The sequence below is a fragment of the Ictidomys tridecemlineatus genome, chromosome 1 (genome assembly GCF_052094955.1).
Source record: "Ictidomys tridecemlineatus isolate mIctTri1 chromosome 1, mIctTri1.hap1, whole genome shotgun sequence".
NCBI lineage: Eukaryota > Metazoa > Chordata > Mammalia > Rodentia > Sciuridae > Ictidomys > Ictidomys tridecemlineatus.
In genome coordinates, this window is record NC_135477.1 from 32,204,165 (window position 1) to 32,231,693 (window position 27,529).

The following is a 27,529-nucleotide window of genomic DNA, read 5'->3' on the forward strand; positions in this document are numbered from 1 at the left end:
TGTATATTGTATTTATACATATATACATATATTTATGCTTGCATAAATGTATGGATTCATATAATTATATAATTTTGTACTTGTTCTATATATGTACAAAGTGTAATTATATATCATGATATTAGTGAAAGAAAAGATGTTACATGCTAACACAGCAGGGGTTCTTGATCCATTTGTGTGTCACAAATCCTCCTGGCAGTCTGGTGAAGTAGAATCCCTTCTCAGAATGATGTTTTAGATGCAGAAAATGAAATGATTACAAAGGAATTAAATAGTATTGAATGGAGTTGTCAAAGGGTTGAAAAACAAATTTTGTGCTGTGAGGATAAATGCGCTCTTTTCTTATTTACTTATTTATTTTTTTGCAGTGCCGGGGATGAAAACAGGGCCTCATGTGTGCTAGGCAAGTGCTCTACCACTGAGCTCCACATGCAGCCTCCATCCTTTTTTGTGAGAGGGAGTCTTGCTACAATGCCCAGTCTGGCCTTAAATTCCTGGGCTCAAGTGATCCTTCTGCCTCAGTTTCCCCAAGGAGCTAGGACTACAGTTGTATGCATTTCATTAACACAGTAAAAAACATATAGTGTAGGTGAAATGATGTTTTTGAAAATATGATGAGCATAAATAATTCTTGGTGATGTTAGTGATGACCATGAAGTTATCTGAAAAATAAAATCTGTCCTCTCTACTGTTAACAAAGACAGGGTGCTGCCAACACTGTAGTGGTTTGTTTTGATGTTTATAATCAGAGGAAATACTAAATTTCAGCTAGAGGTTAGTAAACTGAAAGATGTAAAATGCCCTGAGTTCTAGCTGTGGGTATTATCAAGGTTAAGAATTCCTGTAAGAAAGGTTATATTTGGCCCTGGAATTTTGTATGTTTTCAAATGATTCTCTACATTTTATAAAAATATGGTGATATTTTATAAAATGATATTTGAAGGAAGATAGAGTGTGGCTATTGTCTATATCCAGATATAATGTTTTACAATGCAGTCCATGCCAGATAATTGGATATGGTCTAGGCCAGGATTTCTCAAAATGGGTTTTATAGAGTTCTGTGGGTGTTAATAGCTGATACGGAAAAACTGACAATTCAGTAACCACAAAACACAGTGAAAGTTTGGAAATGGTAGCTTAACCAAACCAAAACACGTTCCCACTCCAGGGCTTCCCATAGCCTTTATTTAATATGCTAAAGGACATTGTGATTCTTCCAAGATTTCCAGAGCAGCAGTTCTCATGCTTATTTAACCCGAGAATCAATCTACTTTCTTCCTCCCTCTCTTTCCCTATATCCTTCTTTCCCTCCTTTGCTTTCATCCTTTCTTTCTTTTTCTCAGAGTGTCTAATAAGACCAGTGCTCTTCAGACCTTAGGGAATTCTGTTCTAGGCACAAGTGAGCCACAAAAGCAAGAGTGTGTATCACTGATAAAAGGCCTGACTTGATGCACTTGGCTAAGGCCAAGTTCTGGGTGGGAATGATGATGCACAGGGCCTAGCAGACCCTCCTGCAGAAAAGTATCAGAACCATGTGGAGGAAGGATGCTATCCAAGGACTACAAACAGCAGTGTCGGGAAGCTGTGAGCCAAGGCCCTGAAATGCTTGAATACTTCCAGGGGGCAGGAAGCATGGAAGAGGTGGCTGACCAGCTAGCCAAGAGCGGATGCCCTCCTCCTTTGCAATAGCCTACTTATTCTGAGGCAGAAAAAGAAAGACCGAATCCTTGCATAAAAACAGCTCAGATATAGGTTAGAGGATTCGAGCTTGGGCTCAGATGAGGAGACTGCTCCTATGGGGCCAGGCAAGAGCCATGTCTCACTCTTTTCTGTTCTAGCATCTGGCACAGAGCCAGCCATCAATAAAGCAAGAACTTTTGAATTTAGGGAACTGGAGTGTAGGACACTTGGTAAGACTCTTAGAGAATTCTGTAGGGTGTGGTCAGGAGGCCTCAGGAACAGCCTGAGGCAGAAGCTGGGATCTAGAAATCCTGCCCGGAGTCAATTCATTGTCACTGTTGGGTGAGTTCTTTGCATGGAAATGACCCACATCTTCTAATTGAAAGGTTAGAAGCTTGCTGGAGCTGTCCGCTTCACCTGGATGTGGTCATGGCATCTGGTCTAGACTCACAACGTGCCAGGTAACTGAAAAAAAGGGTCTGAGGGTGTGACTGTGGAATCCTGGTCAGTACTTGCTGGGAGATCATCATGGTGGCTGTGAACCCTAGACAATTGGGATGGGATAACATCATCTCATTTCCAAAGTGAGGAAGAGGTGAGTTGAGGAAATCATACTGTGGGCAATGTCAAGGTGACACCTGACACTGTTCCAGGATAGATTACTAATTAGTTGGTTTGTGAGAACTTAGAAAATAAAGAGGGGTTTGGAAAGAGTGGACCCATGTTTCCAAGAAAAAGTCTCCTGCATAGTGACTGCCTTAGCCTTTTGGACAAGGTAACTCACTCTGAAGAAAACAGCAGGTAAGTAGTGTTTCTCAAACTTCCAAGAGATAAGAATTCTTTTTCTTTTCTTTTGGTACCAGGAATTGGACCCAGGGGCACTTAACCATTGAGCCACATCCCCAGCCCTTTTTATTTTTTATTTTGAGACAAGAATCTTACTAAGTTGCTTAGGCCCTCAGTAAGTTGCTGAGGCTGGTTTTGAACTTGTGATCCTCCTGCCTCAGCCTCCCAAGCTGCTGGGATTATAGACGTGTACCATCGTGTCTGGCAAGAATTATTTTTCAATAAATAGATGGCTTGAGCTTTCTTCTCCAAATTCATATTTTTTGCGGGTGAAATTTGGAACCTTTAAATTTGCTTTTTAAAGTGCCTCAGTGAGTCCTATCACTGCATCCTGACGTCTGTATTACCTTTGAAAAGTCCTGTCTGAAGACCCAAGTCTGAGTCCTAGCTCTACCATTACAACTGGGTGGCTTTGAGAAAGTCACACAAATGGCCAGGCTTCAGTTTTCCATTCTATAAATAAAGAAGCTGAATCACAATCTGGAGCAACTTGGGCTGCAAGAGAGGAGAGCATCGGACAGAAGCAACAACCACTCTGAATTCAGGTGGCTCTTTTGGAAGGACCTGGGGTTGTGGGCCAAAGGGCATTTGAGATGAAGACAGTTTAGAAATCTGCTAATAAATACACCAGATGACAGAAACAAAACTGAAAAGAACTTTGTAGGCTGCAATAACATACCAAAGCAGGAATAGCCAATTTTATGGAGGTAAATATTAGATTCTCCTCTACAAGAGGTTAAAATTTATTATAAACCTGGAAATATTGAGGTATCAGGCACAAGAATAGCCTGTGTGAAAAAGAAGGAACTGCTTTTCTTTTGTACAAACTCAATATGAACACCGTGTGCAATGAAGAATTTAAAAATCAAGAATAGTTTAAGGTTGTAGAAACTGTGGTTTAAAATTCAGAATAAGGGAGGTCACTGTTCTCATGCCATCAGACTCCCATCGTGAGTACTGACTTAGTTTTGGAAATCCCATTTTAAGATTGGTAAATTCAAGAATATCCATAAATTTAACAATACCCCAAATATTCTTATTCAAAGAGTCTTAGTGGCCACATCCTGTATAAAGCAGTTGACACAGACATTTAGCTTGGAGAAGAGAAAAGTTTGTAGGAAAATACCTGATGGCTTCCTAAATATGAAATTAGTCTGTACAGGTGCCGGGAGACGAGGTACGGTCAATGAGAAGGAGAAACAGGAAGGAAGATTTGGGCTCAACATGAAGAACACTTCCATAACAACGTGACTTGTCATTAGTGGGATGGAAGCCTGAGGTAGCTGCAAATGACTGTGTGACAATGGGAAAGGCAAGGGCATCCAAATACATCTGGAAGACAGTGGCCTGAATGTCTCACACAGCCAGGGCAGCTCCACCTGTTCTCCAGGCTGCAGTCTCCAGAGAATAGCCTGGGGGAATGGTGCTAAGAAAGAAACAGCACCTACTGCTAGGTGGCGCTTGGGAGGAAGGGTGGTTGAGTACATACGCCAACATTTTACTTCAGTGATTTTATAACCAGGCTTTTTGGTGCAGGTCTTGTAGGGTCTGGAACCCAACCAAATGCCAAGTCTCCTGCAGCAGTTTTGAGAGTGCAGGGCTGGATGAAAGTGCCCCTGTTGGAGGTCTCAAACTGGTGGTTCTTGGGCCAACTTCCCCTCCAGACCAGACTCTGGTGCAGCAACTTGTTTTCTTCTTATTTTTTAAGAGAAAGGATTTCACTCTGTTGCTAGGCTGGCCCTAACTCAAGGGATCCTCCTGCCTCAGCATCCCAAGGAACTGGGACCACTGGCTCACACTATCATGTCCAGAGGGTACAGCATTTAAAATGCATTTACTTATTTATGTAGTGCTGAAAATTGAACCCAGGGCTTCACATGGGCTAAGCAAGTGTTCTACAATTGCTCTACACCCTCAGCTCAAAAAGACTTGAAAATCAGTTGAATTAGAGCTGTTCATTTTGGGAGACTTGCCTCACCACCTCCAGTAGTTACATATTCAGCTGGCTCCTCACACTCATATTTCCTGCTTGGGCACCAGAAGGTGACTGATTGTGTAACTTTTGGTCTAGGGTTGTATGTGGACTTTGGTTGGGAAATGTGCACTTCTAGAGCACACCAAGACTTCTAGGGATATGCGAGTCCAGATATTTTTAAAGGAGTAAGTTTCTGTGTGTGTGTGTATATATATATACTCTTGTAAAAATAGGACTGCCTAACTAGGTGCAGGGGTGCATGCCTGTAATGTCTGCAACTCCAGAGTCTGAGGTGGGAGGATGGCAAGTTCAAGGTCAGTTTCAGTAACTTAGTGAGACCGTGTCCTGAAATAAAATAAGGACTGAAGGTGTGGCTCAGTATTAAAATGCACCTGGGTTCAATCCTCTAAAAAAAAAAAAATGTCTTGCAACAAAATAAGCAGATAGTTGACTACTTCTCTCTTCCCACCTCTCTTTTTCACTACTGATCTTTTCCTGTCTTACATGAGAGAGGCTGAACTCTCACCCCACAACTATCGCAGTGTAAATAGCCCGAGGTGAAACAAAAGGGAGAATGTAGCACTCCAAGTTCTGAGATGCCAGAGGATTGGGAGGACCTTATTTCATCAGGGCAATGAACATGATTAAGACTCCGCATTCCTCCCTTGTACCCTCCTTCCCTTCCTGTTCTCTTCTCAGAATCAAAATTCAAGGTCAAGATGGTCATCAGGGGGATGATATTACAATGCGTATTTGAATTTAAAAACAAATTCAGATTTTTTTTCTGACAGAAAATAAATCTGTCTGATAAGATCCATTGATTTAACCATGAGAACTATTTTGTGTATCATATTTGTAAAAGTATATATGTAAAAATATGTGTGTATATGATAAATAATGTTAAGACATAAATGTTTTGTAACTGTTTAAACTTGTGACAAAATATGTAATATCATAAAAGCACACGAAAGGAAAGAAAAATTATTGAGAGAAATACATAGTTTGTAACACATGATACTTAAGCAAAAAAGTTTGAAGGCCACAGGCCCAGAGGATCCAAGATAATTTTAAGTCACTCCAGTTAGGGAAGACCTGATCAGTAGTGATCTGTTAGGATGGATTGGTTGAGGCTCTTTCTGGACACATTCACTTTTGTGCCCAGGAGTGTGGGGTTTTTTTGGGAGGTGGGTGGTGTTACTCGAGGATAGACCTGGGGGTACTTAATCACTGAGCTATATCCCCTGCCCTTTTTATTTTTTATTTAAAATTTTTTAAGTTGTCAATAGACCTTTATTTTACTTACTTATATGTGGTGCTGAGAATCTAACCCAGTACCTCCCACATGCTACACAAGCGCTGTACCACTGAGCCACAACCCCAGACCTTATTTTTCATTTTGAGTCAGGGTATTGCTAAGTAGCTTAGGGTCTCACTAAGTTGCTGAGGCCAGTTTTGAACTTATAATCCTCCTGCCTCAGCCTCCTGAGCCACTGGAACTACAGTCATGTGCCAGCTCCGAGGGGTAGGTTTAAAGATGATGCTTCCTCTGGCTTCACTTTTTCCTTTCCCACTGTGAAGCCATCTAAAACAATAAGGGTTTCTTGAGGTCAGGAGGTAATATAACACAAATCTCCCGCTCAGCCTGGACTTTAGGCTACCTGGACTCTCAGTGGGTAAGTGGAACAATCTGGGAGCTCCTTGGGGTTTATTAGGACAGCGAGTAACAGGATGTTCCAGGGACCACTCAGAAAAGCACTAATGTTTCAGAATGGTAAAAAAAAAAAAACCTTGGAAATGGAGACTGAAACATGGGATAATAAGATGCTCAAAAAATGGTCTCCAATTCTGACAGGGGTCTTACAGTTCACCTTGGGAGAGATTCTATGGGAATTTAGTGCTAGAAGGGTTCTTTAAGGCCAGTTACCATAAGATTCCCATTTTACAGATGAAGAAATTGAGGCACAGAAAGATTAACTGGCCCATGGTCACATGGCTGATTTGTGACACAGTGACTAGAACCTTGTATTTTACCTTACCACTTAGTATTTTCTTCCTGCAATATCATGTTGCGTATCATTCAGGCTTTAAACTCAGACCTTGTTTGTAAGGTCTACAGATTAAGGCTTTGAGAAGGGTTGATAATCATACCAAGGTGACTATTTAACTAAATCCGACTAGACACTTGACTCCCTTTGACTTGACATTTTGTATTAATGAATGAGGAGAAGATTCCAAATTCACTGTCACTGAATTCTCTGTTTTCTGGAAACCACCAAAGCAGGACTGGAATTGGGCTGGGAGACTTGGAGGTGGTGACATAGAGAAAAATCAAAACTTTAGGCTACACTCTAGTTTGGGCTCTGAATGTCCTGCCTCCTGGGTTATAACAGTCCGGCTCTTGTGTGGGGCTGATTCACACGGCAACTCTTGGTTGCTGTAAGTTTCAAAAGTAATGTTTTAGGGCCAACAGCGCCCTCTCAAACAGGACAAGTACTTTTTGGCAGTTGTTACTCTGAGGGACAAATGGGTGCAGCCTGGCTTATGAATCCAGTGTCCTGAACTTGAACTTCTACACAGATCCACAGGCTGGGGTGTGGGACTTTGGCCCAGATCTCTGTGGGTGAGGCAGGAGTAGAAGTCAACATGCCACCATGATACACTGGGATCACAGGGCTGTGAGGCTTCCACTACAGACCCCAAGCCCCAGAGCTCTCCCTAAAGAGGGCTCTCTCTAAACAGGGACTATGGCAATGCCTGGGACTGACAGCTTTGAACCCACTCAGAATAAATTAAAGCACAGTGTTACATTCTATGTGGGAACAATTCCACAAGAAAAATTTCAGGTAAGTGAGTGGGATGAGAGAATTTATTGGAAATGGAAAGGCAAAAAGCAAATACAACATTTAAGGGAACTCAGTGTTCAAAAACTGATTACCCAGCAGGTCCTCAGGAAGGTTCAAATGACAATTTCTTTGTTCTGAGCATACAGCACATTCATATCCTGCTTAAGAGGGTACCTTTTGCTTTAAGATGTCCACGGGCGTCTGATGGGCCTTTAGCTTCTTGTTTTTAAGAAGTACTTTCCTCCTAAGTTGGTCGGGTGAGGGAAGCATTGGATCATCTGAGAAATCAGTCTCAAATAAGAATTTAGCCACCAGCTTTTCTCCAAACACAGTCTAAAAGGAACAAAGGAAAACACACCAGGTCTTTGGTCTCCACTGGCTAAATATGTCTAGATTTCCTAAATGTACTAGATAATTCAGCCTGGCCAAATTGTTTTAAAAATCCCCGGAAGAGGAAGGAGGAAAGGAGTTGTTTATTTTCCCTCCACAGTGTCTTACTGAAGGAAGGGAGGTGTTTAGGACAGGGCGAGATCTAGGTCACTGTGCAGCTGGGGCCAGCTCTAAGATTCAGGGAAAGGTTCCGGGGTCTGATGTGTTAAAGAAGAAAACAGATTCAGCTGGAGGCTGTGGTAGAATGTGGTCTGTTCCCAATGAGGATAAGAAGTCAAAGGTATATGAACCTTGGAGGGGACGAGAAGTGAGGGCAAAGACGGAAGGTAATAGGGAAAATTTGCCCCCACATAGGATAAAGAACCACAGACACCATTTTCACAAAGATTTTTGAGCATTGCTCTCTTCAGCAGAATGTCTCTCCAGGAGGTGGGTGGAAGGAGGGTACACAGAGTGATCAACTGGGGTGAGGGTAGAAAAATGTGGCAATTTGTATTCTTAGAACTTTTTTTTAATTTAAAAGGAGGAAATCAAATCTTAGGCCAAAGCAATACGAAAGGCCAAATTTTTTGTTAGCATTAATATTGGGTGACATTTTACTCTGTTGATGCCCCTCCTTCCCATTAAGAGCCATGTTTCCAAATGCTTCTATCACTGGAGAGAGGGGAAGGCTAATGGAAGATGTCTCCTAAATCTGTCTGCATTACAATTCCTTTCTATAAGGAAGGCTGTCTGCCAACATACAACATTTCTGCTTAGTCTAGGCTCTGTGCTAACTTGGATCCCTGAATTGTAGTATAGGTCACAAAAAGATTTGACTTAAAATAGTTTCAGTTTTTCCACATATAACGGACAGGTGACGTCCTGGCATCTCTGACTTGTGTTACTAGAGGTGTTGTAAGAGTTGGTCTGTTTTTAACTCCCAAGGTTTTCTGGAAAAAGCCAGAGAACAGAGTTTATATCACTATAGCTGAAAAGAGGGGCCATTCAAGAGGAGGTCCAAGCTCCTAGGGAAGCTCCATTTCTCAGGTCTGTGGGCCCCTAGTACAATGTGTTTCATGGCCAAAGTCCAGCTGTGGTGAGGCCCACAGCAGTCCCATTGAAAGCCCAAAGACAAGCAAGACAAAGGCCAGGATACCATCCTGCCTCCTAGCAGGGAGCTCACCTTAAAAATTTCTGCCATTTTTCGTTGCTGAGGCAATGAACAGTGGTTCTCAATGGATATGATGATTGGCAGGTCAGAGTTGATGAAGGCGCTGCGATCAATGGCCTCAACCACATCCTATGAAAGCCAAAACAGTCCCTTAACAGTCAGCTATTTGTCTAGGTTGGTCAGAAAACAACGTATTACATCATAGCTAGAAATAAGAATCAATAGGAGTTCTAGATCAAATTCCAGGAAGATGAACATGTGCACACTCTACACAATATTGCAAACATTTTTGAGAAATATTCATTCAGATCCAGCGTGAGAATCCTTGATCTAAAATGTAATTTGGTAAGATGGCTAACTTGAAAGACAGATGAAGGTAATATTTCTTCATGATTTTACTTGAAGGAAGTGCTGAAGCATTACCTTGAAAGGAATCTTGGTTGTCAGTGTATGTCCATGATAAATAATGGGCATCCCATCATCTCCATCCCAGCAGTCCAGCTCTATGCTCCTACAGCCTTGCAAGAGGACCTGTGTGAGTAATGAATGAATCCACCCCAGATGAGCACCTGGAGATAAAGCTTCAAATTGAACCTAGCATACAGTTTACACATCAGTCAGTGTTTGCACTCAGGGATAAAACAGAAGGGTATAAAATCTAAAATAATTATTGCACCTTGGACAAAGTCCCCAATTAATCTGGGTTAGGGAATGGAGAGAACAGATTAAGAGCATTTACCAGAGCTGAATATTACTCAAAGATCAATTTGAGAGCAAAAACATATAAGCTTTTTCTTTCTTTCTTTCTCTGCCTTTTGCACCTTTGATTCCTTGAAACAGCACATCTTGAAATTAGAGAGCCCAGCAAGAGCTCTATATGGTTAGATTTCAATGGAGGTAAAGGTGCTGATGCCACAGCCTGGGAGAATTAAAACCACCAATTCCTTACTGAGCGGACTAAAGATTTACATGAAGCCAATCTGTATGAAATATCCTCCATTAATACTCAAATTTAGCAATGTTGAAACTTCTTTGCTATGAAAATGTAGTCAGAAGAATATAAGAAAGGAATTATCAAGAATTTGCCTATCTAAACCCAAAGATAGGCAACACATCTGGAGAAGAAATAAATTCCTCTCTTCCACATGCATAGCAGATACCAGTTATTGATTTTGGCACACTTATGTATGAATATGTAACAAAAATTCCACAATTATACATGGCAATAATGCACCAATAAAAAATATGAAAAAGTATTCAACCCACTTGCCCCTAGGCTCACAAACTCTTCAGCAAAGTACTGCAGGAAACACCACTAATGAATCAGATCAGGTGATACCCATTGGCTGTCCTGGATCTAAAACTATAAACAGGGTTCCAAACACATGTGCTTGATTGGGTTTGAGCTTGGTATTATCTGTTTGAAGCAACCTCCTCATCTTCCTTCGTGACTCTACCTGTAGAATACCTTAAACAATTATCACCTGATGGAAAGGTAATAGAAACCAAGAGGCTGATATATCTATGAATGGACCTACTTATTTGAGAATTCACATAACTATTTCCATGTGACAGAAATCCATTATTAGGGTTTAGTGGCCACAAAAGGCTTCTGCAACAAAGTTCAGATAGTGGAATGCTTTTTATTTTAATATTTTTTATGTGGGATACTTGCTAGGTTCTTCCCATAAAACATCTCCTGGCAACAGCTAGAGTATATATAAGTACATTGTCTTGGGCTGAAGATTGAAATATGGCAGGTAGGACACAAGGATGCTTCATCCCTGGAAAAGACTGCTAGGTTGGGAAGAATGCCCAGCAACTAGCAACAGATTAGATGGGTTTTCAGCATGAAAAGACTGTCTTTATCAAAGGCTGCATGACCTTAAGACCTCCATGTATAACTAGAAGACCAGGGTTGGGAATTCCAGGTAAGAAGAACAGGGCTTATTCTCACTTTTTATCTGCTCCATAGAGAAATGAGAGGAAGTCCTAGGAGGACTGAGGGAGAGTGGAGAACCATTAGAAACAGAGTGAAAGGGATCTGACACCAGTCTAATCACATCTATGAGTATATTTGGAGGGTTCTTGTGCCTTATTCAAAAGCTGTGATAATTTCAACTTGGGTATAATGTTAAGGAGTTTGAAAACTGAAGTCAAAAAATAAAGTAGGAATAAAGCTAAGGCATTGACACTTGCTTATTTTCCTGGGAGGAAAACACACACACTCACAAATATGTAGACATGCAAAGATATGTATGTATGTATGTACTTATATATGTGTATATGTACACATGCATGTATATTACATATGTGTATCAACATATGGATATACAAATGAGACACATGGATATACAAATGAGATATATGTATATATAGGTACACATATACCCCATTTGTGTGTGTGTATATGTATATATACACACACACATATGTATCATATCCCATCTGTGTGTATGTATATATATATACATTTAAATGAATATATATTCGTTTAAATTTCCCATAGAACAACAGATTTCAAATTTCTTTTGATTTGGAATTCTCTGTGCAAATGAAAGGCCAACATAGAAAACCCATAGAAGGGAAGCACTTCAAGGAGTGGGGCAGGGTATCCAGGACTCCCACCCTTCCTACCCTGTGGCTCGCTCATCTCATTGTCAGCAGCTGAGGCCCCTTAACAGCCTCCTATTTTGAAAATCACTACCCCAAGGACACTGAATCTTCATTTCACAATAAAGGTCTCTTAGAAAACAGTTAAAAATGCATATTTCATGCTAGATCATCTTTGGGACAAAAGTGTTCCTCTTGCTGTGAGGAATATCTGGACTAATCCAGAGAACAAAGGAATCCCATTGCTGCTGGGGTTGTGTAAATAATACTGATATGATTCTCAAATGTGGGCCTGTAGGTACACAACCACACACTTATATTCCCTGGACCCAGCCTAGCTCTCTTCTGATTAACTTCTTGTGGGCATTCAAAAAACAGGCAGCTTGAAAGAGGAAGTTGAAGACAATATAACAGGCGACGGACATGCAGACCATTGAGAACTGGATGTGTAGGTCAAAAGGATGTGCTTTTCCCAGTCCAGACAGCCCACTTTTTCACAGAGCATTCCCAGGAATTCAGAGGGACAGTGCCTCCCGTCTGTGCAATTTTTTTTTTCCCTCAAGTTGGTTACCATAGGGACAGATTGATTATCTAACAAATTGCAAAGCAAAACAAACAATATTTTGGGATTAGCTCTGTAAGAAAGTTGCATTTTCTACTACGTTTTACCACTACAATATATTGATTTATTTAGCATTTAGTGAAACGATTAGATTGTTTTCCCATGGGAAAATCTAATTTTAGTAGGAGTAGGTCAGGCTTGGATCTAAAAGCTAGGAGTCTCAAACAAATACTTTTTTTTTTTTTGCCTAGAATAAGGGTTAAGTATAGATAGAGGGAGAAAACAAAACAAAACAAAAAGAAGTAAAGAAAACAACTGCTGTATGTATAGGCAGTTTTCCCACACATCATGGCTCCTTACGTTTCACATGTCCTAGTTTATAAGCTCTTTAAAGGAATCGGAGGTCAGGTTTTCGTGACCTTGGGGGTTATATAAATAATAAGGTTTAATGGAAACCACATTGCAAGTGGCCTTCTCGGTACCTGGCTGTAGAGTTCTACTGAGGATTCTCCTTTGAGCTGATGGCCCGTGAGGTAGGTATTGTGTGAAGATTCAATGTAATAGTAGGAGAGGGGTAGTTGCAATTCTTTTAAGTTCTCCTGTGACTCATCATTTTTCGAGGCAAAATTATCTTTATCCATCAGAAACCTAGATGAAACACACTTTCTTAAGACTGCATGAGAGCAACTGACATTCTTAAATGATGGGCAAAAGATCTTTTAAAAGTTACCTTGCAAATCCTTCAAATGACATTAGGCCCTGATGACACATGTTGACGCTAGGCTCAAACTTCTGCATGGGATACAAAAAAAAAAAAAAGAATTGTTATTTAGGTAAAGGAAACTAAGCGGGGGGGGGGGGGGAAACCACCACATGATTTTTTAAACCTGTTCTTTTTTCATCAGGAAATATCTAAACCAAATATTTGAACTAATTTAGTAATGTACCAGTAAGATGTAGTTTTTAGTCCAAAAGAAAATATTTATTATATGTGAGTTTATTATACTAAGCATATTTATTTAAGAGAAAAAAAGGGGAGCAAGAGAAAAGAATAAGGCTGATTTATATGAAAACAAAGCATATCAGTTTATCCAGGTGAAAATGGGGATAATAATAGCAGTTACCATTGAGTAGGTGGGAGGTGAAAGGAGATAATTTTCATAGGGCACTTAGTACAGCATCTGATCTAAAAATACAGTGGGCACTCAACGACATAATAATATTCTTGCCTTTTTTTTTTTTTTTTTTTGGTACTGGGAATTGAATTCAGGGCACTTTACTACTGAGCTACACCCTAGTCCTTTTTGCTTTTTGAGACAGGGTCTTGCTAAATTGGTGAGGCCATCCTTCTTCCTCAGCCTCCCAAGTCAATGGGATTACAAGTGTGTGCCACTGTGCACAGCCACTCTCATATTTTTAGTGATCAAGTCCAACTGCTGGATAGCTAATCCACAGATTCCCAATCACACACTACGGCTAATTCTGAGGAAAGTGATGCAGCCACACTGCACAGCATCCCCACAATCTCTCATGCTGCTCTCTAGTCTAAACCATCACCACCTCTTTCTTGCCTGGGCGACTAGGATAGTCTCCTAACCCGTCTCTGCCTCCATCCCTCAGCATAGTTTATTCTCTGAAGTGGTCAGAGCGACCTCTTGAAAACATAAATCATGTTACTCTCCCGCTCAAAACTTTCCAAAGGCTTTCCATTTCACATGAAGTCAAGTCAGCCTGCTTCCCATGGCCTAAAAGGCCTAGATGATTCAGCCCCTGAAACCCACTTAAAATCATGTCTGCCACTCTCTGTCTGGCTTATGTAGCTCCCCTAATACTAGCTTTTTTGTCATTCCCCTTAAACCCAGAGCTCATTCCTGCCTCAGTAAGTTTGGAATGCTCTTTCTTCAGAATCTCACATGACTCACTCATTTAGGCTCTGTCCAAAGGCCACCTCCCCATAGTGGCTTTTGCTTAATTACTCCTCCTTAGCTTCTCACATCACTCCATCCCTTACTTTGCTGAATTTTCCCCATAACTCATTGTTATCTGAAATTACACTGTATCTTATTTATTGTTTGCCTCACCCATTAGAATGCAAGCTACACTGAGGGTCAGAACTCTGATCTCATTCGTTAATTACTGTATTCCCAGCTCCTGAAACAGAGCTAGCATAGTAGGTGTTAATACATATTTATTAAATGAGAAAAGAAGTTGAAGACCTAGACTAATTCTATTGTGCATGCTAGAATAACAAGGAGGAATTACGTACTGACTTTTCTTTTCTTCTCTTTATTTATTTATTTATTTTTGGTGCTGGGGATTGAACCCAGGGCCTTGTGCATGCTAAGCAAACACTCTACCAACTGAGCTATATCTGCAGCCCCATACTGATTCCTTTTAATGGTCACTGAGTCATAGACAGCATGGGGTCTATGTTAATTATGTGTTAAATAAAACATTAGTATACTTGATATTTAAAAACAAACAAACAAAAGAACAAAAACAAACAAACAAAAACCTCAAATTGTCTCAGATGTGAAGACTTTGGAAAGAAGCATAGAAAGAGTAAATGTTTAGCAGCAAATTATCAGAGAAGTCAGAGGCATTAAACATAAGTGCACACACACAAAATGAGCACAAACCTGGATGATGCTGAGGATCTCATCGTAAGTGCAGTGTTCCCCTTGGCAATTCACCAGGAAGTCGTTGAGCTGGAGAATGCCAACCCCAAATATGCCCAGGGATGTGCTCTCGATCCCAGTGCCATTTGTCACAATGCTTGCAGCAGCGATGGCATCAGATATCTGCCTCTGGTTGTCTGAAAGCTGCTGTTTGCTCTTAATGAACAACCCCAAGTCTGAGACGTTTCTGGTCAACAAATCTGAAACAAAGCCACCCACAGAACATGGACTCTTGTCATGCCAGCATCTTGAACAAAATACATTTTGCAGATCATGGTGCTATAGACTCACTGAATTGGAGAAGCTCTTTATTAATCAAGCTCAGTGTTGACATCTGGCTTCACATAGTTGAGGGAATAAAAAATCAACCAATCAATCAATTGATCGATAAGAGCTAGGTTGATGATATGGAAATTCTATGAGAATAAAATGTAGCTTCAATGGGGACTGAAGGCCAAATTCAGAGTTCAGTTTTTGAGAATAACTACATCTACATTTTTCTTTATGTAAAGACTGAAGATGTATTCTTAAAATTATGGTTTTCCTGTGCTTTAAAATTATAACTACCAATAATTGTAGGTAGGTTTTTGTGTGAATACAAAATTTTAACTCTTTTGGGTAAATTTCCAAGGAGCCACAATTGCTACATTGTAAAAAAAGAGTATGTTTAGTTTAGCAAGAAAATGTCATACTACCTTTCAAAATATATGTTTGTACCTTTTTACATCTCTACCAGCAATGTTCTAATGGTCTAATTGGTATACATTCACACCAGTTATTTTAATTTTCACCATTCTGGAAGATAATCTGGCAGTTTCTTATAGAGCTAAACATGGACTTACCATATGATCCAGCAATTGCATTGTTAGGTATTTACCCAAAGAACTTCAAAACTAATGTTCACACACAAACCTATGTACCAATATTTATAGCAGCTTTGTTCATAATTGCTAATACTTGCAAGCAACCAAGATATCTTTCAGAAGATTAATGGATAAACAAACTGTGGTACATCCATACAATGGAATATTATCCAGTTTAAAAGAAATGAGCCATCAAGTTGCTACAAAACATGGAGAAAACTTAAATGCACTCTGCTGAGTGAAATAAACCAGTCTGAAAAGCTATACACTATATGATTCCAATAATACAACATTCTAGAAAGGGCAAAATTATGGAGAGAGTAAAAAGATCAATAGTTTCCAAGAATTTGGAAGACTGAAGGGAGGATGAAAAGATAGAAGAGAGAATATTTTCAAGGTAGTGAAATATGCAGGATACCCTTATGGTGGATACACATTATACATTAGTCGAAACTAAAAGACTATATAGCACAAAGTGATCCCTAACATAAACTATGGATGTCAGTAACTAACAATGTATCAACATTAACTCGATTATAACAAATGTAATGCAAGGTACTACTAATAGGGGAAAACTGGGTGGGGGTGGGGGTATGGGGTTGGTATATAAGAACTTTGTATTTTGCTCATTTTCTCATAAGCTTAAAAAACAAAATAAAGTCTAATGACTTTTTAAAAAGTGCAGTTACTTGACTAATCCATAGTTATACACATTTTGAACAATAGGTAAACTCTTAGCTTAAGGATAACATAAACAAATAATTTTGAAGCAACTGCATGAAAAAAGACAGTTTTTTCTTTTGCTTCTTTGCATTTATAGTTCCAGCAAGAACAGAGGAAAAAAATGACAGGCTTAACATGTGCAGGTGAATAAAAAATAGCATGAATGGTGATGGTAATGGTGATGGTAGCCAGGGGGATAGAACGAGACACTGTGGTGTGCATAGTAGAAAAAACATCTTGGATGTTCATATAGGAGGACTCTGCTGTGGTCACCAAAGACTGTTCTAGTCAAAGGCAGGCAATTCCTGCCCTGGAATTGAGCACCCACCTGCCTATAGGTGGGAAAGAACCAGGTGTTTCTCAACTGTGACACACTATACACCTTGTGGACATTTGGAAATGGTCAGGAAGGGGTTTTTGGTTGTTGGAATAACTGCAGGGCACTACTGGTTAAATATCCTGGAACATATGGGCTCAACAATGATGAATTTCCTTGCCCAAAATTTCAATAGCACCTGCCCCAAATGATCTCTTGAAATAATTCAGTTCCACCAAACTCCAGGTAACAGCACATCATGTGCGAAAGGCTGGGAGCTTGTGTGACTGGATCTCTGACCTTGATTTTTAGACAGAAATTTCTCAAAAGGGAAATCCTCAGGTATTAAACAAACCTAGGTCAGGCTGAAAGTCACTGGTGTTCTCCTCAATTGTCAGGTTGGTGTAGAGTGGGGCCGACTCAGAGCCGGATCGGTTGCAGGGCACGCAGTAGACATCAAAGAGATCCTTCAGGTCCTTGCGGCTCCTTACACTGAGCGAGGAACAGAAAACAACTCCCATGTAGTATTGTTATAAACATGTGGACCCGGGAAAGAGTAAGAAGGACTTCAAGGCCATACCTGAATGATTTGAACAGCTCAACAAATTCAACAAAACTCATGTTACTGTCTGAAACCATGAAGCTCTGGAACCCCTTCATTCCTCCTTTGATCCGCCCGTGCCAGCTGCTACTGCTCCAGGCACTGCAGAAAGACAGGGCTGTCATGGGCAAACTGGGATGCGCCAGTCACTCTGCCCCAACACATGTTCTCTGGTTAGCAACATGAGCAAAACGATGGATTGCAAGTCGTTTAAGTTTTCCCCTTTTCACTTTCTACTTCCCTTGATCTACATTGTGTGAGGGAATAAAATGTCACCTGTTGAAGCCACGTCATGTTTCCATCTGATTTAATAAGGGCACAAAGTTGAGGTTAATACTCCTCTACTAATCAAAGCAGTTCTTTGAAAACCACAGCTCAATGGGGGGGAAAATTCCTAAGTTCAGTGATTCTAAAGAAAAGTCACTTAAAAAAGAGCTCAGAATTACTCAATCATAATCCATGGGAAATAATACGTGTTCTTTTCTATAATCTGAATTATAGGAACCCATTTAAGAGGAAAGTTTTAGGTATTGCAGTATCTTTTCTTCTTCCTTTCTTAATCAGTTCTTCAATAAAAATAGGGAAGAGCTTTTAATATTAATGGAAAATGTGAGTCAGAAAACACATTAAGAATGGAAAGTAGCCAAATCTGCCAAAGGATTATATCTGTATCTGCAACGGCTGCGACCATTCAATATAAAAATGTCAGTCAAATGAGTCAAAAACTGTCTCCATGTTTCACCTTTTAAATCTTCTATACTGATTTCCTGACAGAATAGCAAGCGAAATGTTTTGATTATAGTTTTTAGTCAAATTAATGAACATAATCTTTGTTTTTATTACCTTGGGCTTTTTAAAAAAATATTTCAAATATGTAAGAGAGTACAGAGAATATAATAATAAACAGTCACCGTCTATTCTCAACCTCACTAACAATGTTTGGTGAGGGAAAATTGTTTTGTGTTGACAGCTGAAGGTCACCTCCCTCACTGGGAGAGCATCACCAATTGACAGATTTACAGGCTTAGGTTGTTGAAAATCAGCACAGAGCAGGACATAGGAAGCATAGGTTCAGGAAGGGGAGAAATGTGGCTTCAACATTTGCATTTAAATAATAAGTTCACCGTGTTCCTTACTTCTAGCCTCCTGACTGTAGGACTCATCTCCTGACTCTAGGAAGCTCTATGTCCACTCTTTCTCCTGCTAGACTTAGGGCTCAATCTTGCTTTCTCTTTAACAGCATTCTGGCTGATTTTCTTCTCTTGCTTTGTTTTTTCTTTCTGTTTTAGAATGGTTGAGTGGGTATGGACCCCTGGGGTCTCCAGGGTTGGGGCCTCTGATCTTTGATCTGGCATGTTAGTTTTCTCTTTCAAAAGGTTTTTTTCTGCTCATGAATGACTGAAGTAAAGGGAAAAGCCATTTAATCAAGGTTGTTTGGCTATTTTGTTTCCCCAGGATCCTGTATAGGCTGAAAGTAAAATGTAAAGGGAACCAACTCTTTGTTAACTTTCAGTTTTGTTGTAAACCTAAATTTGAAGAAGAGTTTCAAGGGTGATAGGAAGAATTCCTATATTCCCTGACCCATTTGAGCCAGTTGTAAATATAAAAAGGTTAACGTACAAGTTCCTTACTCATTGTGAGAAAGAATTCTTCTATGTGTGTGTGGGGGGGTAGGGATTGAAAGCAGAACCTTTCGCATGCTAATCAAGCATGCTACCAGTGAACTATCCCTTGGCTCTTTTCTTTTCATTTTGAAACAGGGTCTTGCTAAATTATCCAGACTGACCTGAAAATTGGAATCCTACTGCCTCAGCCTCCCAAGTAACTGGGATTCAAGGCAAGCATTGCTTTGGCAAGATTCTTTCCTTTAAAAGATAATTTGCTACAGTATTTTATCAATAGGGAGAGAGAGAGAATATGAATGAATGAATATGGTGTGTGTATGTGTGTAGTGTATATATGTATGTGGTGTAAATGTGTGTGTGTGTGTGTGAAATTGACATTTCCAAAGTCAATGTGTGCTCAGACTCACTCTTCTGTGGACAGGTGAAGAGTACCTGTTTTATCGTGGTTCTACATGAATTCTCTGAATTTCTTTAACTTTATTTGAACTATATGAGTGGAGGGAGATGTAGTAACCATTCTTGTTCTCTCTGGAAGTCTTTCATTTTAACATATTTCTTCTTCTGAGAAGGTAGATTTTGTTTCAAATCTGCTATTTATATGAATCTTATATGATAATTTAATATAATACCAGCTTTAGAATTATATGTAAACATATCCAGTAGGCTTACATTTGAATTCATTTCTCCAGGCATGTATAACTTTTCTCATATCTGAGGATTAAGTATATTTCACCAATAGTGAAGTGCCAGGTAGCTTATATTAAAACTTAAGTGATTCTTCACTCAGAGCAGTACTAAGTACTAGCCGACAGAACTTGTTACAGTGATAGAAATGTGCTCTATCTGTAGTGTTCAACTTAATGACCATTAGCCACTTGTAACTATGAAGCACTTGAAATGTGGCTACTGTGATGAGAAGCTGGCTTTTAAATTTAATTTAATTTTGATCAATTTAAATTTGAATTCAAATACCCACATGTGGCTAGTGGCTACTATATTGGACAGTGCAGATTTAGAGAATCACAGCTTGGATTTTGTCACTGAACTTTGAAGGGTTGGTCTCTCAAATAAGTAAGGGCAATCAGAAGGTAGTATAAAATCAGGAAAACTGGGATCATTGAAAATTTGGAATCAGTCTTTCCACAGATAATTGGAAGCATGTGCCCTTCTATACAACTGGAATGATGGGAAGGGCCCTTCAGTTTTATCATGTTAAGGCCCCACCTGGACGGACTCTAGTTTGAAGAAGACAGCACAGGGGAGGAGACTGGCCTGATGGGAGATGACGTCCCGGCAGCCACATTGGGGGACCCAGCTGTAGTCAAAGAGTGGGCTCTTCTGGAAGGGAGAGGATTGGGAGGGCTAGCGATGGCATTCGCCTCTGTAAGGATGAAAGATGAAAAAGAGAAGAGAACTGCTCATATTGTATTTTCCTCAGAAATCAAATACAAACCAACCATGTCTGAGCAAACCAACCTATGCATCAAAATATTTTGATGAATGGACTAATGTGGTGGATTCTCAACTGGTTACACATTACAATCATTTGGGGAACTTAAAAGTCTATAGATGCCCAGGTTCTAGCCCCAAAATGTCTAAATCAGTCAGTCTTGGGTGTGGCCAGGACTTGGAGATATATTCTTAAAATCTCTACTCTCTAGCCAGGGTTGAGAATCTTTCATCTAATCCATCAAATTGTGTCTTCTTCATCAACTATTACCTGCCAATAATGGCAAGTTAATTATAATAATGTGAGAATTTTGTTCCAAGTAGATTATGTTTGTAGAAGTGCCTTTTAGGTACTTTTAAGTATCTTTTTGGTTTCATCATCTGTTTTTTTTTTTTTAAAAAAAAAAAGTATATTTAAGTTTTGTTAAGAATGTCTACAATGCTTAAATCACAACTTAAACCAAATGTGTTTTTCCTATGGCACTAAAACCCGCAAATCTCCTGTACCTGATTCTTCTTGTTCATTTGTGTCTTGAGGATCAGAACCACTCCGGCCTCGGCACTCTTTGTACATTTTGACCTTTCGAGTCGCCATCTCGTCATCAGTTGCCTCTCCACTCTCACCCTGGGAACACAAAGATCAGATGGCTCCTGGCCCGTTTTTTCCCTCCCTCCACAGCTGCTGTTTGGGCAGGGCTCTATTCTAACCTACTCTCCTTCGAAACTCTCTCCCCCAGCTGAGGCCAGGAAAGACCCGTTAAGGCTGACCACGTGTCCTCCTGACGTGCTGCCCAGTTTGTTCTTCATTGCAAGGCAGCTAACAGAGGGAGGCCGAAAAGAGGGGGCATATGAGCCCTGGAATCTCTGTGTACAGACACAATTGTGAAGCAGATAAAGGTCTGCTGCTTATCAACAGCCTCATGTATGTAAAAAAGGGCTTTTTTTTTTTTTTTAGATAGTCACGAAGCAAATATGCTATCATGTTACAGTGGTAATATATGATTTATAGTATATTGTGAAAATATATCTTAGGTAGTGTTCCACATACAGCATTATGGCCCTCTAGGACCTTCATAATGTGACTCCTGTTCTCTTTTAGCCCTTCCTTGCCCAACTCAGTACTGATGCTTCAGCTACCCAGAGTGGCATGTGCTTCCCTGAGCAAGCTATGACTCCATGCCTCTCTGCTGTCTCATCTGCCAGGGCTGCTGTCCTTTGTATTATTTACTTGGTGAACTCCTACACATCTTTCTAGACCCATCAGTGAACTGCTCTGTGCCATCTTCTCTGCCTGCCTCTTAGCTCTGTATTTTCCTTCTTGCTGGTCCCATAGCAAAGGATTGGACAGCAACTTAGAAATTGCACTGTTTTGTTTATGTCTCTGAGTTCTTCTATGGACTTCACCTTTTCCTGGTGTTGGCTTGGTTCCTGGTCCTGGCCTTGGTAGCAAGAGGTATGTGACATTTGTTTTATACCCCATGTAGCAAGAGGTATGTGACATTTGTTTTATACCCCAACTGAAATAACCTAAGGTGATATAGGCCACACAATAATCCTGGAAGACTGAGTATAGAGCTTAAGAAGCAAATAACACTGTACCCTCATGAGGGTTTTCTTCTTTTTCTTGGCGGTGCTTAGGCCCAGGGTGTTGTTTCGCTGCACATTGGGTTTCTCAGCATTCTTTGCTGATGTCCCAGGGCTGGGGTTTCGAGTACTCCATCGTCTGCCACCAAACAACTCCACAGCATGAGCCAAGGTTGGGCCTTCATACCGGCCATCCTCCTAAAATGAACCACATGCTGAACAAATAAGGAAGGGGCAAGCAATGCAGAAGTAAATGTATTAATGGTTTCCTAGCAAATTCCCAGAGGTGGAAAGGCACAGGCGGCCACATAAGAATAATTGACCTGGCCACCCACTTGGCTCTGAACTCCCTGCTGAACTTTTCATAGGGTTCTCTGCTATCCTGGTCGCATCCTGATCAGGTCTGGTGATATGCTTTAAACCATCAACTGGGATAAAAAATAATTTGTATCCTGGCTTCAAAACTAACACTGTAGGAGAATTCATTAAGGCTTACTTTGCAAATTGATCCTTTGGACGACTTGGTGGTGTCGGGAGTTGAAAATAGGGTGGGGATCTATTTAAGTAAAATTAACTTTTATTTGTCCACTATTATATCACATCAAGTAGATTCTCACCTAATTTGATGCTCAGGGAAGTCTGACTTGAAATAGAGGGGATATGGCCTATGTGAAATTCACTTGGAGGGCCCTGGGGAGGTCCTCAAACAGTTGAGTTTTCATCCTCTTGAGTGAGTAAAATCTGAAGATGGATGGAGAGCTCATGGGACTTAGAATACCAAGGAGATTGTGATGCTGTGAGCAGCAACACACACTCAAGGGGGAGATAGTGGTTTACAATAGTTACTGCTTGCAAGGCAACTCTGAGCAACATCTTTTAAATGAGTAATGGCAGGGATTTACTTAACTAAACAATGGTCAATGATTCGTTCCATAAGTCAGCAAAATCAGTTAATAAAACCAAAAAAGCCCACATCTAAATTAAACACAATATTGCTATTTCACACACTGCATAAAAGGGTTTCTTTAAAATTAATTTCCATGTACTGTCTCTACTTTCTGTAAACTTTTAAGGGTAGTCCTCCTTTACAGTTCCAAGGAAGTGCTTGTTAATAGTGCTTTGCTTTGTTGCAGATCCTATGCAAAGAATAAAGAGAATTTGTGTGTGCATGCTTACTCCTTCATCCTAATGTTCAGTGACTATCTGATTTTATGACTTGCTGTGAATACTACCTTCTGAATCCCAGGATGCTGAGTAACTTGGGCAATTGACATAGAAACCTTTAGGTGACCTCTTGTAGTGGGACATCTGTACTTATGTCTGTCCATTATCCCCTTCCCTCTTCTCCAGCTGTTTCCCAATTTTATTTTATCTCTTTTCCATTGAATATAATCTCAAAGTGGAATAGCCTCCCTTGACCAATGATTGGTGCATGGTCCAAATAAACCAATCAGAATCTTTCTCCCTGGGATGGGATTCCTGAATGCAGCAGTGCAGGGGATGAACACGGCTGGAGATCATTCCACTTGATTCAGGCCTGCTGAAGAGAGACCTGCTGAAAGTCACTAAGAGTGACTCCAAACTGGGATGAACATTTCATGACACACTTTAGCAAATAGTTTTTAACTGCTTAATGAATAATACACAGTTGAAAGAAGTTTTGTTAAGCCTTTACCTATGCATTTTTAGCCTACACATCTTTAAATTTTCAATAGATCTGTTACAGTTTACACATAAAAGAATTAGCCCTATTAGCTTCTGCTGTTTTGGGTTTTCTAATTTCAGAACATCCCAACATGGACCAAAATTTACCCTTCAAAATATTAGGCCAGAAATAGGCAGGGTACCTTTTTTTTTTTTTTTTTTTTAAATATTTTAAGGAAGCTTTCTGGGAACTAAAATGCAGTTTGAATCTTTTGTTTTTTTAAGACAATAACCTCTTGTTTGGGTAAAGGATATATCTTCTTCCTTACTGTGTGAGGAGGACTGTTGAGTGTGAAGGCACTTTCTCAGATTTAGAAAAGAGTTCATGTGAAGAAGACTAGAGAATTGATTCCTTTTAATATACCCACACAATTTTACCTCTTGGCATATCTTTCATATGACATTTTGAGCACTGTTAAACTAATCTATACCTCCATAGATTGTGGGAATCTGTTTCTGTTGATTACAACCAAAGATGTTTACCTGATAATCCTGTATTTACCTCTTGCAGCTTTCCGAAGCCCCTTCCAAATACCCTCAAAATAATCGGCTCTCAGCAATGCCCAGGATAACTTGAAGCCAGAGCTCATATGTTAGTTTATCTTTCATAATTAACATCAATGTCTCTGGATAGTTTACTGTCCTTTATTTTCACATTTTCTCCTCCAATGCTGGAAAGATTATTTTTATTGCCTATATAAACATTTCCCAAACCGGGGATAAAGAAATGCTCTTCTAGGACTATTAACAGAGGTTTGGAAAAATCCAAGAGATTTCTCAAAAATGTCTTTAACTTATAGGTAGATATTTAAATAGTTTATTTTTTTTTTGTACTAGGACACATCAGAGCACTTTATGGGCTAACGTGTATTATAAATAATTTTAACATTATGCTAATGCTACATAGCACAGTCGGTTTTAGTTAATCAGCTAAAATGGAAACTAAAATATCTGCTTCCTGTGTGTTCCCCGGGGAGCTTGCAGTGTGGTTGGCTACTTGGAAGAAAGGTCTTCAGGGGCTCTTATGAGAATTGATTTTTAATTAGGATTATTCTTCTGCCTTGTAGAGTCAGGAAAAATCTATCATCCATGGACATTTAACATTTAACAAAAGATCCATTTGGCCTTTTGCTCTTTAAGTAGCAAAACCATTTGACTGTCCCTGAGACAATTTGGGAAACTGGTGTACATTAGTCTATATTGGTCTGTTGGCCTTTTCCACGTTTTTTCTTCTGGAAGAAACTTTGTCTATTTTCAAGGCATGGCGCCTGTCTTCTTAAGTGACTCCTGTAGCATGATCTCTGAGGAAGAATTTCCACATTTCTTAAGTGACAGAGATACATGGAACTATCTGGCTTCTACCCTGCAGTGTCTTAGTTCCTGTGGAGGATGGGGGCAGGGCTCTGTTTGCAGTGTTAGACTGGGGCTTCTCTTGGTCCCTTCTGTCTCTGCTCCAATGGCAATTTTTACCTCTTCATCTGCTGTCCTTCAGCAGAAGCTGAAGGCTGCAGGGGTAAATGAGAAAGCAGTACATTTTATGCATGAATCCAGTTACTTATGCTATCATCTTGAGAAGAAAACAGATGGAGAAACTAAAGCACATAGGCTTTGTGACCGGGGTTGTAATTAAGCTCAAAGACTGACTTATGTCTGTGTTTGATAGTTTTTTTCCCTTGACTCTGCAAGGTTGAGGAATAATCTCAATTAAAAATCAGTACTTGGGCTGGGGATGTGGCTCAAGCGGTAGTGTGCTCGCCTGGCATGCATGCGGCCCGGGTTCGATCCTCAGCACCACATACAAACAAAGATGTTGTGTCCGCCGAAAACTAAAAAATAAATATTAAAATTCTCTCTCTCTGTCTCTCTCTCTCTCTCTTTTAAAAAAAATCAGTACTCATAATAATCCCTGAAGACCTTTTTCCAAATAGTTCACAGGCACTGAAAGCTTCCCGTACAACACACAGGAAGCAGGTATTTTGGTTTCCATTATAGATGAGTTAACTAAAACTGGTTTTGTGTGATGTAGCATCAGCATATATGAACATATAGGTCTCTCTGTTTATTAATTAATTAATCAAATTAATTATCCAGGATATGATCTCTGTTTATAATCACTCATGGGTGTGGATAAAGTAGAAAGAAGGAATATTATATGTGTCTCTGCTAATTTCCTAGGAGGAAAAATGTTTTGAGAATCATGTTATAGATGAAGTCATCCATGTGAGTAATTTTAGTCATAATTCTAATTGTCCTATGATACTAATAAGAAAAGACATTTTCCCCATCAAGACAGAAAAGCATAATAAATTAAAACTGAATACTTTGATATGATCGAATTGACAATGCCATTTCAACAGTGTCACCTTATGGGAGGATTTGTGACTCATTTTCTCAGCAATCTACCCTTTTCTTCCTTGACAAACATGATACTCTAGTTAACGCTGGTGTCTCTCCTCACCATCTCATTTAGCCCAGGCCTGTCACCACTCTAAGCTGGAGTGTTGAAGGACCTGACAACTTAGGGTTAATGAAAAACTCAATTTAAGCAGCTGGTTTTAGAAAATTGCCTGCTAAGGGCTATTGTCACTGTAAACCTAGTGAGCATGAACTTCAGGTAAGAATGATCACACATTTGAGAGGCTTTCTTTTAAACTCAAAAGTTCTTCAATTAGGCAGCAATCCAATAAGGAAAGTAGCTCTCCAAGAGCCACACAGCTCACTAGGCAATGAATCAGGATTTCAGTTTCCAAAGGGGAGGTTTCCAATGTATCAGCTATTCTCTAATTAATAATAAAATCATTCAGATTACAACATTTTTGACTGAAACCCTGAGTCAGTGAAATTGTTTGTGCTAACTGGCTTTTTTTTCTAGATTAAAAAACTATAGTAAGCATAATCACTATTATATACAAAACAATAACAGGGCCTACCATGAGCAGACACTGTTCCTTACACATTTTAATTTTACATTGTAGCTTTACACATATTAACTCAGTTCTCAAAGGTAGACAACAGGTACTATCATTTCCATTTTATAGATAAGAGAACTGTGGTACCAAGAGGTGAAGTAAAAAATGCACAAGGTCACAGAGGTGGTAAGTGGCAGAACTGGGAACCTGGTGGTCTAAATGCCAATTGCCTGCTCTTGAGGTTGACTGGCTCCGGAGTGAGGAATGGCTGCACCCCTTACCTGATAGAGGCTCACATACTGTTTCCGCAGCCACTGCTGTCTTTGGTCGGGGAACCTCCTCATCTTTCTCACGGCTCTAGTGAGTTCCAACAGTCCACTGAAGAGCATTTTAGCTGTGTGCTTTGGTGCCACAAAGTGCAGTAGTCTATTGTCCGTGGTTTGAAGCCCATAGAGAAGTGTCACACCAGTCTCTGACAGAAGCATGCTACCCAGTTTGTTCTGAACACACACAGTGTGTATATCAATGCTAGGGTGTCCCATGTACACCGCCTTTGCTGAAAACAGATCTAAGACCCCCTCCACCAGGCCACTCAATACAGTATTGCCCAGTAGCGGGAATTTGCCGGGCTCGACGGTGTTACTGAGCGCACTGAGTTTTGCCTTAGTGCTGGCTGGGGAGGCGGTGGTGGGCTTTGTCCAGGTCAAAGTGCTATTGTCAGGCTGCAGCTGGAGGAAGCAGCGGGCAGAGAGGTGTGTGTCCTGATCGTAGTGGATGACCGTGGCCCCCTGAAGCAGGAACTGATGCACATCAGCTTGGATGGACAGCACATACCAGGGGATGAGCTCCGTCCCGTGGGCAAAGGCCTTCTGTGACTCCTCTGATCCATGAGGATCACATTCTTTGGTTTGCTCAAAGATGTCATTTTCTGAGTCCAGCAAATCTCCAATTATAAACCTGATGGAAAAGAGACACAAATTTGGTGTGTCTTATAATCAGAAGGGGACCAATCTCA

At 40.1% G+C, this 27,529-nt stretch overlaps 1 protein-coding gene across 2 annotated transcripts in view; it reads right to left on the reverse strand.

Moving 5' to 3' along the window:
* Plce1 (phospholipase C epsilon 1) overlaps positions 1–27,529 on the reverse strand; it is a 284,305-nt gene that overhangs the window by 39,365 nt on the left and 217,411 nt on the right. For both annotated transcript variants that reach the window (XM_078037879.1, XM_013362156.4), the window contains exons 8-19: positions 26,796–27,471; positions 21,917–22,099; positions 20,825–20,942; positions 20,141–20,249; positions 17,223–17,345; positions 16,998–17,134; positions 14,702–14,940; positions 12,793–12,854; positions 12,545–12,710; positions 9,311–9,418; positions 8,900–9,016; positions 7,519–7,677 (exon numbers count right to left, since the gene is read on the reverse strand). In XM_078037879.1, coding sequence (XP_077894005.1) covers positions 7,519–7,677; positions 8,900–9,016; positions 9,311–9,418; positions 12,545–12,710; positions 12,793–12,854; positions 14,702–14,940; positions 16,998–17,134; positions 17,223–17,345; positions 20,141–20,249; positions 20,825–20,942; positions 21,917–22,099; positions 26,796–27,471 — 2,197 coding nt within the window. The remainder of the gene's footprint in view (positions 1–7,518; positions 7,678–8,899; positions 9,017–9,310; positions 9,419–12,544; positions 12,711–12,792; positions 12,855–14,701; positions 14,941–16,997; positions 17,135–17,222; positions 17,346–20,140; positions 20,250–20,824; positions 20,943–21,916; positions 22,100–26,795; positions 27,472–27,529) is intronic.